The 13,990-nt window shown below is 40.4% G+C and overlaps 1 protein-coding gene across 1 annotated transcript; it reads left to right on the forward strand.

The window, feature by feature from the left end:
• The first annotated feature begins 77 nt into the window (after window positions 1–77).
• Window positions 78–5,362, forward strand: MRPS33 (mitochondrial ribosomal protein S33). Its single transcript, XM_009332931.1, has 3 exons — window positions 78–294; window positions 1,351–1,606; window positions 3,325–5,362. The coding sequence occupies exons 2-3, from the start codon at window positions 1,392–1,394 to the stop codon at window positions 3,428–3,430; spliced, it is 321 nt and encodes a 106-aa protein (XP_009331206.1). The 5' UTR covers window positions 78–294; window positions 1,351–1,391; the 3' UTR covers window positions 3,431–5,362.
• The last annotated feature ends 8,628 nt before the right edge of the window (window positions 5,363–13,990 follow it).

Raw genomic sequence — 13,990 nt, forward strand, 5'->3', positions numbered from 1 at the left:
TACTTGTATTATTTTCATACTTCATTTTTTTTCTGCTTCCTTTCTAGTGCTTTGCTAACAGGAGTAAATCAGAGTAGACGGTTGTACATCAGGTCCTCCAGTGAGCAGATGTATGTAGGTTATGAATACTTCAGATTCATGTTATTAAACAGGCTTCCTGTTATCATACTAAAATTGACTCAGCCCTGTCCTGCTGATTACTCTTGTCCCTGCTCCATGCTCTTTAAATTTTTTATGTTCATCTTCTGGAATCAGCTGTGCAATGGTCCTTAAAACAAGAATTTTAAACTTTAAGTGTGGTGCACTCGAATGAACCCTGCTTAATTTCTCTGGAGACTTACATCATCACTTACTCAAACGGGCACAGTACAGGCAACACACAGTGTCAAGTACAGGATCATGGGACTCTTATTCTTGTTCATTACATCCCATTCTGCAAAGAAAAAGTAAAGATGCAAAGAAGATAAAAAAATGTGGAGGGGTAGGAAAGCTGAGAGAAAACCTTTCTCCACACTCCTTTAAGAGAGTGTGGATGTTGTCTCTGGTGGCCTAATAACAATGGGTTTGCCTTCAGAGTGTTTTTGTTGCAAAGCTGTTTTCAGGTGGGAGATTGCTGAAAGGGAGTGGGAAGCTGCTGATGTGGGATTTTCTCGGAAAAAAGAATCTGGTGTGCGGAGATGATTTCTTTCCTCTCTTCAGAATAGATATCAGGAGACTGAAAAGAGGATGGTGAAAAAGCTGATGGCAACGATCAAGGGAAGGGAGTTGATACGGGAAAGATTTGTGTGATTCATATAGAGAAACGTGATTTATTTTATTTATTTATACAGCTAATGGGCCATTTTTGCTAGATGGACTGTAACATTCATACTGTTTTAAATGGGGTGAGAAATCTTCATGAGAAAAACTTCCAGGTTGCTTCCTCAATATGTTTAAGTGGTGTGGAACCCTGTGCTTGTGTAAGTCAGAGGCATTGCAGTGGGCACTGTTTTTGGCAGAGTTCACACTGTAATTGTTCCTGTGACTGGAGTTTAAAGGTGGCCTTGAGCAAACTGAGTGGGATCTACTAATAAACTAGCCGTGGTAAATTGTGTTTCAGCGTGGGTACTTTTATAGTCCATATTGCTGTCTGTAGTGTCCTAGTTAGGCTGCTAATTGTTCCTGAATTGGCGTAGACATTCTTTATATGCAGGTTTATGCACTAAGAATTAGACTGATTTCATGGAAGGAATAGATGACTTCAAATGTGTGATCAGTGTACAGTGAGTTGTTTTGTTTGCCTTAATTTTGGGATAGCTTGCAATACTCGGTCATCTTAGAGTTGTGGCTCTTTTGTGTTTCCTTTTGCAGGAAGGTCTGTCCGTCTATGTGTGCCCACTCTTCCTTGGGAGATGTCCAATGTTTCCAGTTATGCCCTTCGAATGGCCCGGCTGAGTGCTCAGATATTCGGAGAAGTTGTCAGGCCAACTGATTCAAAATCTATGAAAGTAGTGAAGTTATTCAGCGAGCAGCCTTTGGCCAAGCAGAAGGAGGTCTACAGCTGGTATCCTCCTCACAACACCTACTACGCCCTCATGAAGAAACTCCGTTACTTTGGTCTCTACAGGTAATCTCTGTGCTTATAGGGTGGGGGCAGGAGTGGAGGTGGGAGAGGGGTGGGTGTGAGTTTTGTTACAGTTTTTTTTCGTCGAGGAAAAGAGGAACATAGAAAAAGGTTTAGTGCAGAATATGGTGCATATGGAAATATGCACTTGATGGTTGCACTGAGGGCAAGGAGAGTAAAATAAGTGACTACTGTCTAAGTAACTTTTATCATAATTAGAACCTTTTGTAAGAAGGCTTTAGGTGTAGTTATGGGCAACCAGTTATATTAAGATATAGTTCTTGCTTTGGCTTTCTGGGGAAGGGAAGAGAGCTTTCTCATAGACAAGAGATGGGTCTGTAGTTCTGAATATGGCAAATGAATGTGCTATACAAAAAGGTGATGTTACCTTAACACAAAAATTGCACTAAGACAGTCTTACCATATATTCCTCAATCATTCAACAGCTAGTAAGTGAAATTCAGAAGAGAAGGAAAGTCTGTGTTAGGCTGGAGGGGCTTTTTATCCTTTAAAATAAAGTTAAATTAAACTCAAACATGGTTTAAATAGCTGTTTTAATTCCAGCTTCATCCAAACCAGTTGTCTAATTACTAAATGAATTTCCACAGTCTCGAGTAGGAAAAACTGCACTGCTAAAGAACATCAGCAGGAGTCAAATGCAATCCTTTGACTTCAGTCAGGTAGCACTAAAGAAATCCCTTAAAGGTGAGGCTGCTAACCCTGTAAAGTCAAACCAGATTAATTTCTATTGCTAGTATCACAATACTAGCTCTTTGTTTAGGTGAGCATGCAAACACTTTCTAGAATAGCTGTTTGTTGACACAGAAACCCTCAATGACATGACAGTGTTCTTTACTCTTCTCCTTCCCCTTCTAATCTCCAGTTCCTTCTCTAGCTGCTCTGTATACAGAGAGCTTGTAGAGGATCAGGTTTGCTGGTCAGAAATACGTAATGAAGAGTTGTAGAGTAAGAGGACCTGATAATAACTCACAAGCTTTTTATTTCTTTGTTAGAAAAGTTGTATTTAAAAATAGCAGCGCAGCAATCTTCGGCCACTTAGGATGCAGTTGTGACTTTTGAAAAATACCTTCGCACTGAAAAATACAGGGACAGAGATTAAGTAGCATTTATTGGAACATTATTGAGGATTCATTATCACTTTTATCCTCCTTCCTGTTTTATTCTCCTATTAAGATCCTACCAGTAGCTGATGCTTTCTTCATAAATCATTCTTGAAGTCACCTGAGAGCAGTGTCATGTACTGTAATTACTGCTCAGCATGCCCCTGTTTTCTTAGAAGCTAATGACCTGAACTTAGTATCTAGCACAGAAACACAACGTGCTATTGCTAGACTGCTGATCTAGATGAGAAGGGGGAATTTCTCATTCTTGTCTCTTGCTGATTTTTATATTTTACTGCTCATTTAAACACAGTGGATTGATAAATGCAATGGAAATAACATATCTATGCACACACCGCTTGTTGCTGAAAAGGGCAACCTTGTTAGTTCTGAAAGTACCAGAGGAAATCCTTCATGTTATTCCGTCCGAAATTACTGCTAGCAGCAACACCAAATATATTGCAGTGAGTTTCATTGCAGACTTCACTGTTTAAAAAAAGTTTTGAGGTTTTTTTCCCACTATCATACAGTTCAAAGAACCTTTCACATCTAGGTATTCCAAGAAATAGAGTAAACTTTTTTCTTTCGTCCTCCATCTAGGGATGAGCATCAGGACTTTAAGGAGGAGATGAGGCGATTGAAAAAGCTCCGCGGGAAGGAAAAACCAAAGAAGGGGGAAGGAAAGAGAGCTCTCAAGAAGAAATAGTGCCACTTGGACAATATAACAAACTACTCTGGAAATGCTGGAGAACAGCTGTAACCCAGGATTTCTGTTCCCAGCTGGGGAGGGTTTGGCATGTGTGCTGCGTGTGGGGCACAAGAAACACACTGTGAAATACTGGAGTCCACCTTGGGAGTGCACTTGGGTCTTTGTGATTGGTTTTTAATTTCTGTTGTTTAAATATACTATATATTGGAGCACATTGGTTTGTCAGAGCCCTCTCTTACCCAAGTAGTAAAAACAATAGTAAAGAATAAGTGCTCAGTGTTTTTCTTGCAAACACCTGTAGCTGTTTCAGTTTTTCTGGATCTGGAAAATTGTTTGGTTTTCATTGTCTGTTTTACTTTCTTGGATTAATATCAACACTGCTTTGCATGTAGTCACAAAAAAATGAGGTTTCCTCTTTCTACTGCTGCTTGTCATCTTGCCTGTTAAGAGTTTCACTTCAGGTAGCTTTAGTGTTTTGTGGGGTTTTTTAAGTTGCTGTTAGAATCTATTGTTCTGCATTTTGCACTGGACAATACTTCATGGTCCATTGCCTGCCCACAGCACTCTCATTGTACCCTGAATATTTAGATACTGCAACAGGAGAGGCTGAAATATGAAGGCTCAAACTGTTTCCAGTTTGAGACCCCCTACTTATTAAAATACAACATTTAAGTTTACTGTAATAAAAGGATTTTGAATTTATTTTGATTGCCTGGAGGACATGAATGAAGTACTTCATAAGGTGATGAACAGTTTTACGGGTATTCATATGTGGTTTTATCGCTAGGCTCCTTCATGGTTGCTAATATTAATGATTGCATACATCTACCGTTCTCGCCTGTCAGTCCCTGTCGGGGAACAGAAAGTAGAGAATGCAGCTGTGCTGCTCTGCCTGGCCACATGCGCATCTTGCCTGTGTGTGCCCTGAAATGGCATCTTTTAATTTCCAGACCACGTAAGCTTAGAGGAACATCCTTGAGGTAGTAAAGGAGAGCTATTAAAAATGTAGAGTGACTGGAGCAGAAAATATTTGCAGTTAGCTTGGGGTATGCTTGATTTTGCGTACAGAGGCATTCTGAAGTAGGGAGCAGAACTAACCTACTGACATTTCTAAATCAAGCTTGTTCAAATTTAAATGTATTTGAAGGGATCTGTCTGATCATTGAAATCAGCGGATCTACATAACCTTGTAACAGCTCAACAACTGTACTTCACCAAGGTTATTAATTGAAGAGGTGCTGATTGTATTAAAGGTGTTTGTGGTGAGCTGTGTAGTTCTCGTTCAGTATCCTTACTGTTACCTGGTTTTCTAAGCTCTTAAGAGAAGCTGAATTTAGGAGCCACGCGGTGTTGCGGAGGAAACGCCTGAGGTCTTACCACAGTCAACAAAATGCTGTAGAAGTTAGTAAAATATATATCTGCTCTGTACTGTAGTGGAAAGTTTCTCTCGTATTCTAATTTAAAATCCTTTTAGTAACTTACAACTTTTGCTCAACTCTAATGTGCCTATGGCATCTTAGTGTTCTATGGGTTGTGACTTGTCTGGTACTGAAGTATACAGAGCCTGTGATGGGCCCTCTGGGAAGTACTTGGTTCCTGGGGCATGTGTGGGCAGCCGAGGGGAAGCGGTCTGGTTCCCTTGAATTCCTCTTCAGGAAGAAGAGCGGCATGGAGCCACGTACTAGGTAGGAGAGGGAATTGCCCGAGGAGGAAGGTTGCTGCTGCCTGACTGTTTCTGGCTGTGGCTGAGAGGTGAAGTTGCTCCATTGCTTACTTTGGTGGAGACAAAGACCAGTTCTGAACTTCTTCAGAATTACTGTGGTGGCTTTGGACAGCTGGTGATTGTACTTACAACAGCTTTGTCGGCAAGAACTTGATGTCTTCTAAAATTAAACCAAAGATCAATAAAAATGTTTTCCCTGCAATTTAAGATGAAAAATCAACAGCATCTTTTTTGTTCCTGTGAAACACTTAAAGCTTTGACAGCATAAACATGCGAGAGAGAGAAAGATGCATGCATCAAAAAGTGAATTGTGGTCCTGTTCCAGTAAAGTAAGTATGCGTGGCCTTAAACTTTGTATGTGTGGGCTTACCTGGTTATGAGTATACATATAATGATATATAAAATACTTGCACAGCACGATTGGTCGTGGTTATGTTTCTGAATCCACATTTAGCCTACTTAAGGACTGAGGATCTACAGAGCCTCCTGAGGGCAGTGAATGCTACAGGTATTCTGTATCTTGGCGTGCCATCTTGCCAGACACAGATACGGACTCAGCAGTGTAATGTTAGATAATTAGGCTTGGGGATCAGATCTGTTCTTCCTTGTCTACTCCAAGCCACCTAGCTATTTATGGATTTTGAGAAGTTCCTGCAATGAACAGGAAAGCGAAGGGCTTGTTTGGCTAGTCATCTACAATGATCCCCTTTGTCTGCAACCTGCCAGGGCAAACCTGCTCTAGAACCAAAGTGTCACCCTGGGAACATACTTTGGGAAGACACTTACAGCATATCCAAAAAGGGAGATAAACTGATGGAGTGCCTGTGCAGTAAGCAAATGTGAAACAAATGGACAGTGGATTACCGGTTTTCATCTTTTCTTTGCAGTGTTTACAAAAACAAAGTGGATGGAGTGGAAAAAATGGTAACTTTTAAAAAGAGCAGTGTAAGTACAAGAAAGGTCCCCTGCCTAATTTTTCATGATCTTTCTTCTGTAGTACTCATTGGCTAGAACTAGGTCTTCTCAAAAATGACTGTTTCCCCTCCCCTGAGACTTCACCATAAAATAATGATGATTCAGCCATTATTGGAGTATATCCTAGTATTAGGATAATCCATTGCTTGCTGGGAGTGTTAGCATAACTATTTTGTTCCAGAAAATACAGCCTTCTCCTCTCCATAGCTGGGATAGAAATAGGCGCTTTTCTACCTCCCTTCTAACCCGTGCTCTGTGATTTAGGAATAGACGTTGCCCGAAGAAGACCACATTTTGTGAATCACAGGGTCTAGACAAATTGGAAGTCAATCCTGAAACATCATGGCAGGTATTAACGCAGTATGTGTATTTAGGAGGGGAAGGATAGTTTCAGCTGTGTTCTGAGGGGTAAGGATGGGAATGCGTACGCTTTATACAGCTATTGGTATAGTGGTGTATCCATTTTATGTACAATCAATCAAGTTCAGTTAGGTTTTTATTTTTGGCTTTCCCCTTACAATGATTCTTTTCACCATTCAAACTCTGCTGTGTTTTGTTACAAAATTCACTCTTCCTGAGGGTGCGAGCTGACTGTCCTCAGCAGACGTTTAGATGGATGTTTTTATTCTTGATCGGAACAAAACCTAGTTAGCTGATCTCCGAGGGACTAACTGGGAGTCAAAACCCCAACCTCTTCCCAATCCTGAACAGCTTTGTTAAGTGCTACTGCTTCCTTATTTTACAGTGCTTTAACTCTGTCTGTCTTTAATTATGCTCTGGTATAATATAGTCATAGCTGCGGAGTACTGCCTTGATAATCACAAGTTATTTTGTAAACAGGCTGACCCAGTTGCTGTATATATCCTACAGGGAGTGCAGCTATTGCTAGAACCTCTTACTATTGAAAGTCCTGCAGACAGGTAGAAGTTCATTTGCAGATGACCATACTTTGTAATGGTGGAAGGAAAAAAAAAAAACCCAGACAGTCTTGCTTTCTGCCAAAGGTACCAGTGTTTTAAAATATATGTGCTCTGCTCAGGAAAGTATTAACTTGAAAAAAGTTTTTCCTAATGTGGAAAGAGTTTATTCTACTTATTAAAGCAATGTGCTGAGTTTACACAGGTCAGCAAAATGCACCTGAGTTACTCTATGGTTTTAGACAAATGCTTTGTCTTACTTGCCTACGTTTCCTCAAGAGTAAAATTAGAATAATGATCACTCGGTGAATAGTGTCATGAGGGTAAGCTGCTTCTAGGATGGGAATTTACCCCAGGAGAACCTTGTTTAAAGAGCAGCTCAGTCTGGCTATGGTAAGACTTCTACCTCTGCATATTTCAGAGAGATAATTGTATGCAACAGTTGATGACATTTTTAACACATAAAATAAGCTGTGTTCACTGTTCTGCTTTAGATGTTAGAGACTTCAAATGCTGAAAAAAAATCTTGATTTGGTCAGAAAGTAAAAATAAAAAAAAAAACAGATATTTCTTAAACTGTAAATATTTCTGATGTTTTGAAGTATCTGTGTACATATTCGTCTACCACTTTGAGTCTGAAGGCCATTTTAGCATCATTTTAAAAAACAACAACCAACAAAGTCTGTATGTTTTGGAAAAGCTTCCTGAATCTGAAAGGCTGCTTTGATGAGGGAATGACTGTGTTTTGTATGGGTTTTTCTTTCTTTTAAAGCACAAAGGATAATATGCAAAGAAAACAAGTGCCATAGGGATCTCAGATTGATTCCTTTAAACTCAGTTCTCCCCTGTAACTGTTCGTGATACTTCTTGTGCGATCCCTTGGGAGTAGATCCTGGAAACAAAAGAGAGGACTCTCTCTTTTCATCGTCTTGAACAATACCCTTACCATAAATCCTGGTAAGAATTAAATGATGTGTGTGGGCCAGGTGTTTAGATGGCTCGTTGTGTGCCTGCACAGCTGGGGTAGCATGAAGAAAGGCATTTTAGTCTCTTCGCCTCTTTCTCCTCTTTGCTTTTCCTTGTCCTTTTCAAGTGTGATAATAATGTCTTCAGTACAGAGGAAGGAACAGACATGAAAACATCTGAAAGAATTTGCTCGTGAAGGCTCAGTCACAGCAGAGCACGGCAATAGTGAGTCCAAATGGTGAAGAGCATGACTGTAGGCAGATGTTAGAGGGACATCACCACCACGCTGGCTGAGAAATTATTTAGGGTTGTCTAAGGGGATAAATATGAAATCAACAGGATAATGATCATGACATTGAAGTGTCTTTATACATACTGCGTTGAATTGTTCCGGGTGGAATACTGGGGAAAATTCCAGAAAGTGAAATATTTAGAAAAAACTGAGAAGATTCCCAAGAAGTGGGTTCGGCTTCTATTGTTTGGGTCAGGCAGAGCTAGGCTGAGCCAAGTGTTATAAAACATAGCACAGGGATCACTTCTCTTGGAAGGGGAGGAGGCAGACTGGATGACCTCATACATTTTCTCATATCATAGCTAGGTCTGTGAAAACAAATCTCACCAAGAGCTAAAAAAGGATTTTTATATCCATTAGGTTTTCTGTCTGTGCTTGAAAGTACTTTACTTCATCCCTGGGCTCCTAAAGCTGTTTGTAAATATTTCATGGAGTTCAGAGGGTCTCTCCCACTTCAGTTGTTGTTTCTGCGGGTCTGATTTTTGCCTTATGGGCTGTCTCAGTAAATAGGCTTTTAATGGTATTAGGAACAAAAACCACCTGAGGTCCAGAAAGTCTAAAAACCATTCTACTGCCACACGCAATGGTGTGTCGCTGCAAATACGCAATTGCAAATGCATCACATTCCTCAGTTTCCACTACAGTCTTGCCTGGATAAAAATGAATGGGGTCACTTGGCCCCCAGCTTTCAAAAGTGGATGTCTAAAACGTGATTCCAGATTCAAGCACCTACAGAAGTGGTCTAACTTCAGAAGCTGTGTGAATATTGAGTATCTCCAACTGGTATCAATGGGACTTAACCTCTGAATAACGGCTAAGTAAATCCTATGCCAGCATACTGGGTTGTCGTTCCCTTTAGCCTTTGACTGATAGTGGTCTCTTCAGGACAGGACTGATGAAACATCTCTCTAGAGACTCTGTCATGCCTATGCATGCAGTAGCTGCTTCCCCAGTGATACTCAGTGTTGATCAGAATATTGGGCTGTGTGGGTACCATGCATTGGTTTCCGCAGAGAAGAGAGCTGCAGGTGGCTTAAGGAAAGCCTCATCCGCCGAGAGACTGGAGCGGTACAGCTGAGGTGTGCTGTGCTGACATCTGGGTGATGCTGTCTTATTTCCAACCAGCAACTACTGTGGACAAGGTGCAACATTTCTAATTTCTATACTCGCATGCGAAGGAGCCTGTGTGTGACGGGTAGCATCAAGCTGCTGCTCAGAATATTTCTGGGGGAGCAGCAGGCAATGACAGAGATGATCTGAAAGGTGCGAGGGTATTGCCTTCAGTATTGAGCTGGCTAGTTAACAGAGAAGTTTATTATATATTTTTTCTTTTTTTTTTAAATTATTTCTAAGATGTCGGAGTTTATGCTGACTTTTTATTTAAGTAAAAGAGATATGACTGATGTTTCAGCTGATGTTACTTAGTATTACGTTTAGTTTGTAGGCATAGAAGCATTTACATGAAGGCTCCAGCCTAAAGCAGTAGTCAGCTGGCTTGTCCAAAATGGCACATTTATGTCGGAGAGGAGCCCGCGAATGAGGCAGTGCAGATGCCACCTAGACAGACGACATTTCTTGTGTGAGTGGATGGGAGGCGATTGATACGCAGGATGGGTGTGAGGCAGCATGTGTTATTTCTTGGCTGTCTGTCCTGGGTCTGTCTGGTGCAGCTGATGTGCCGCCGAGTGTTGTTCACAAGCTCTAAACTTCACAAATGCTTTTTGAATGAACAGCATAAACCGAAAAGTATTAATTAGGCTAGGGAATGTCAGAGTTGTCACTGACAACTAGAAAGTAACACTGCAGCCTCTTTATTTTTCTGCTTTTTCACTTAGTTGTTCTGCTTATATGCACTGATGTTTGCCAAAATACTGCTCTGTTGCCTGACACCAATACAGCCAACTGTGTGATGCGTCTCTGTACTTTCAAACTCAAGTTGTTTGATAGCATCAAGTTTATTAATAAACATTAATGCCCTCTGAGGACAGATAGTAGGGTATTGACTAGGCATGCAAACCACTTAAAAATAAGATAAAACGAAGATCTAAGCTGGAGCCTTGCAGAATTCCCCTAGAGGGGGGTAACAGAAATTGTGTTCATTTACCAAAACAACTGTGTCTTCTGGAAAGAGAAGTCATATTATATTAAAAAGGAATAACCGCGTCCGAGGGCCTTTAGCATAATTTCAAGCAATCCACAGCATCAAAAACGTTGAGAGGCCATTGACTGTTGCACCAGAAATTTTGCCTTTGGCCAACTGCATACTTGCAGGAATGATGAGCATATAGCAACGTGGTTCGGAGACTGTCCTAATTCCCACATGCTTGGCAGGCAGCTTGCCTTTATAGGAGAGACTAAATATCTGTGAGGCTTGTGTTGTCTCGGTGGTAGTTAGGATTAAAAGACAAGGATGGATTATGAACTGTGATACTGACTCCATCAGCAAAAGTCGCTTATGTTTAAATACATAAGATGTGTGTATGCATATTAAAGTATAAGGTAATTATTTAAAAACCACATTTAAAAAGGTTATCCATCATATTTGACGTATCATTGAAGAACAGTAACTCTTAAAACTCCAGCAACGTGGGGTATTGCCCTGAAAAACCATGATCGGTCACCATGTTCTCTCTGTCCCACATCAAAGCTGTGGTTTCTGTATTTTTCATATTATTGATATAGCTTTTTTTGACTCTTAAAGTTTCCTTACTCCAGGCCAACACCAACCCTAATGGACTTCTGCTCAGTGAAGAGGCTAGAAACCGAAAGGCGCAGTTACTATTTAAACTGTTATTAGATCAGAGACGTGGAGAGGTACCAACCCATCTGTAAAGGGCTGGAGAATCAAATTACAGCAGGTGTTCAGGCCAGGGGAAGCTCAGCTAGCCTGGATATTATGAAAGAAAATCCTAAGACTGGAACATAATTGAACAGTCATTTTCTGAACGGCAAAATAACTTGTCTGAGGTGGTATCCTTTCCTGCTCTTTCTTGGAACTCACTCAATCACGTTAGTGGTTTTTTGTGCCTAAATGGGATGGTTCTGAGTTATAAAATGTGACTCTTCACACTGGAATAATAATGTGAAGAACCTAAAACTATTCAGTCCTTGAAGCTGATCGGCTTATCACTATTCAACACAAAAGACTCAGAAATCAGATATCCAAACAAGCTGAATGCGTTGAAGCAATGACGGGGGATGCCAAGGTAACAGGAGAGTCTTGGCTAATGTTCTCAAACATGAGATTTGGTCCCGGTTTCAGTAAAGTACATAAGGCAGGAAAATCAGTGCTCCTTACTCCTTTGTTTCCCTATTTTCATCTGCTTCTCGTTTCCTAGGAGAGCCGCATCTTCTCCTCCAGCGTCTACTTCCACTACCTTCTCTCTCCATCTCATCTTTTGCCCCATCCCTCCCCCTCCTTTTCCACTGGCTGCTAATTCTGTTCTCTCAGTAGTGGTCTCAGGGCTCATGCTCTCTCGATGGTCCCTTATATGCCACATCTGTCAGCGTTTACACTACTGTTCAATAAAACGTGTAGTTTTCTCAGCTTCCCATGCCAGTACGCGAGTTAAGGCAGGAAGCCAGCAGAGAGAGAGGCAGAGCGCTGCCACGCAGCGCATGCATTGCTGGACCATGAGGTCACTGCTGAGACAAGGAAGGAAACAGGTTAGCATTTTGTTCTTGCAATGCCAAACAACGTGCAGAGTACAGAAGGGACCTACATGCAAAGTCACTCCCGTGTCCCAGACCCACCACCTTTCCTGCTCCCCGCCTCCCACATACTGCCTCCAAAGGAAAATGTTTTGCTTTGTACTTTCCAAAGGTCTGGGCTGTGGTTTAGGGACGGGAGCAACAGTTTCATAAATAATGACTCTAAAATAAATTATGCTTGAATCAAATGAAAACTATGTAAATATTTCCAGTATCATTACAAGAAAATCCAGAATACGTTATTATTTATATATAAAAGAAAGCTTGTTAGATCAACATTGCTTTTAACGGCAGAATGAAAACTGAGTTAAGAACCCGGTGGATTCACATTTTCTTCTTTTTTCCCTACCCTTTTTTCTCCTAGTCTCCACCCATCCTTATCACTTCTGCCCATGTATTTAACTCAAAGGCAAAGAGCTATGAAGTCTCCATGAACTGAAAAAAAATACAGATGAGATATTGCTCAGCTGACAAGTTCAAATCACCACCTGAATATTACCTAATTTCCCACTGAAGGTATAAATGTTTGAGGTTCAGCAGTGTCACAGAATGGTAAATCTCCTGAACTAGGAGTTCTCAAGAAGCTACCAAAGGAAAAAATACATATGACCTGTGCAGGAATAGTTTAAAGAAAAAAAAGAAAAAAAAAAAGCAGCCTTGCTTTCTCTGTTGCCTCACATTGGAGCAATCAGACAGCGATCCCTAGACATATGAAAAGATGTATAGTATACCGTAAAGTGACTGGGATAATACATCTATAGAGGTGCTAAAGAGAAATGAAAAAAAAAAAAGGGGTTCTTTCCTCAAAAAATATCTTCAACATTCTTTTCCTGGAGAGCAAATTAATTTTCTTAAGTATGTATTATTCTGACTAGTAATCAGAAAACAACTGAACTCTGGACAACAGCCTAATTTGTGTTCTACTTCACATTTTCTGGCCAAAATTACAAGGAACATGACTGTTGTCATCAGTATCTGTGCTCCATCAACATCTGTATTGCCGCTGTTAAGATTGAGGCTTAATCTGATACATAAACAGTACCATTGCCTGGGCTCTTACAGCATTGAAAAGTGACGTGTATATTTTAACATACTTTAGAAGATCTGTAATTATCTTCTCATGGTGCAGAATTTAATCCAGCTTTTCAAATGTACATGGGCCAAGCACAAATGCTACAACGTATGGGACAAACACTGTTTTTTCAGTGTGTGAAAAGGCTAAGCAGTTTTTGGAAATTTGGACAAATTTTAAGGGCACTTTAGACATCCAGAGCTTAAGATACATCAAATTTTCCCACCACTTAAAAAAATCAGTTTCTATTATCATACCAATATGCAAATTATGTAATTTTTTGATTAAGAAACTGGAAGGCTGGGGTTTTTTTGAGATACTGTCTTCTATTGAAAGAATATCATAAATGAGACCGATATTAGGTTTCATCTAATATCTCTTTTGGACATTCTTGTTTTGGAGCATCTCATTAATTCTTTTTTTGGGGAGAAAGGATAAAGACGTGTTCAAATGCTCACAATGAGACAGTTGCTGTCAGGTAGCCATCTAATTTCTTTTTACTGACTCATTAAAACATTGTTCTCTGGAAGTTCAGGTGTTGATTAGATCAGATAAATGTTCTGGTGGTGGGCAATCTAGCTGAAGGGTCTTTGTCTTTTAACAGGTGGACTCGTTTTCTGATCTGAATTAAAATAAAAAAATTCTGAGGAGGACCCGACCCCAGTGCATAACTAAGAGTTTGATGGGAGGTGACAGGTTTTGTACTTACAAGTATGCATTACCTCCTGCAATACCAGATAAACTGGCTGTGCTGCATTGTAGGAATCAACCAGACAATGCCCTACGGAGTGGCCTACGGATCTGACAGCAGAAACCAGCCTTTCACATCTAGGTTGCACGTTTGATTGTGATCTACGTTGATAATGAAAGCTAGTGTCTGTAAAAAATGGTGATTATATCA

This window comes from Pygoscelis adeliae, unplaced genomic scaffold, assembly GCF_000699105.1.
Source record: "Pygoscelis adeliae isolate BGI_AS28 unplaced genomic scaffold, ASM69910v1 Scaffold38, whole genome shotgun sequence".
Taxonomy (NCBI): Eukaryota; Metazoa; Chordata; class Aves; order Sphenisciformes; family Spheniscidae; genus Pygoscelis; species Pygoscelis adeliae.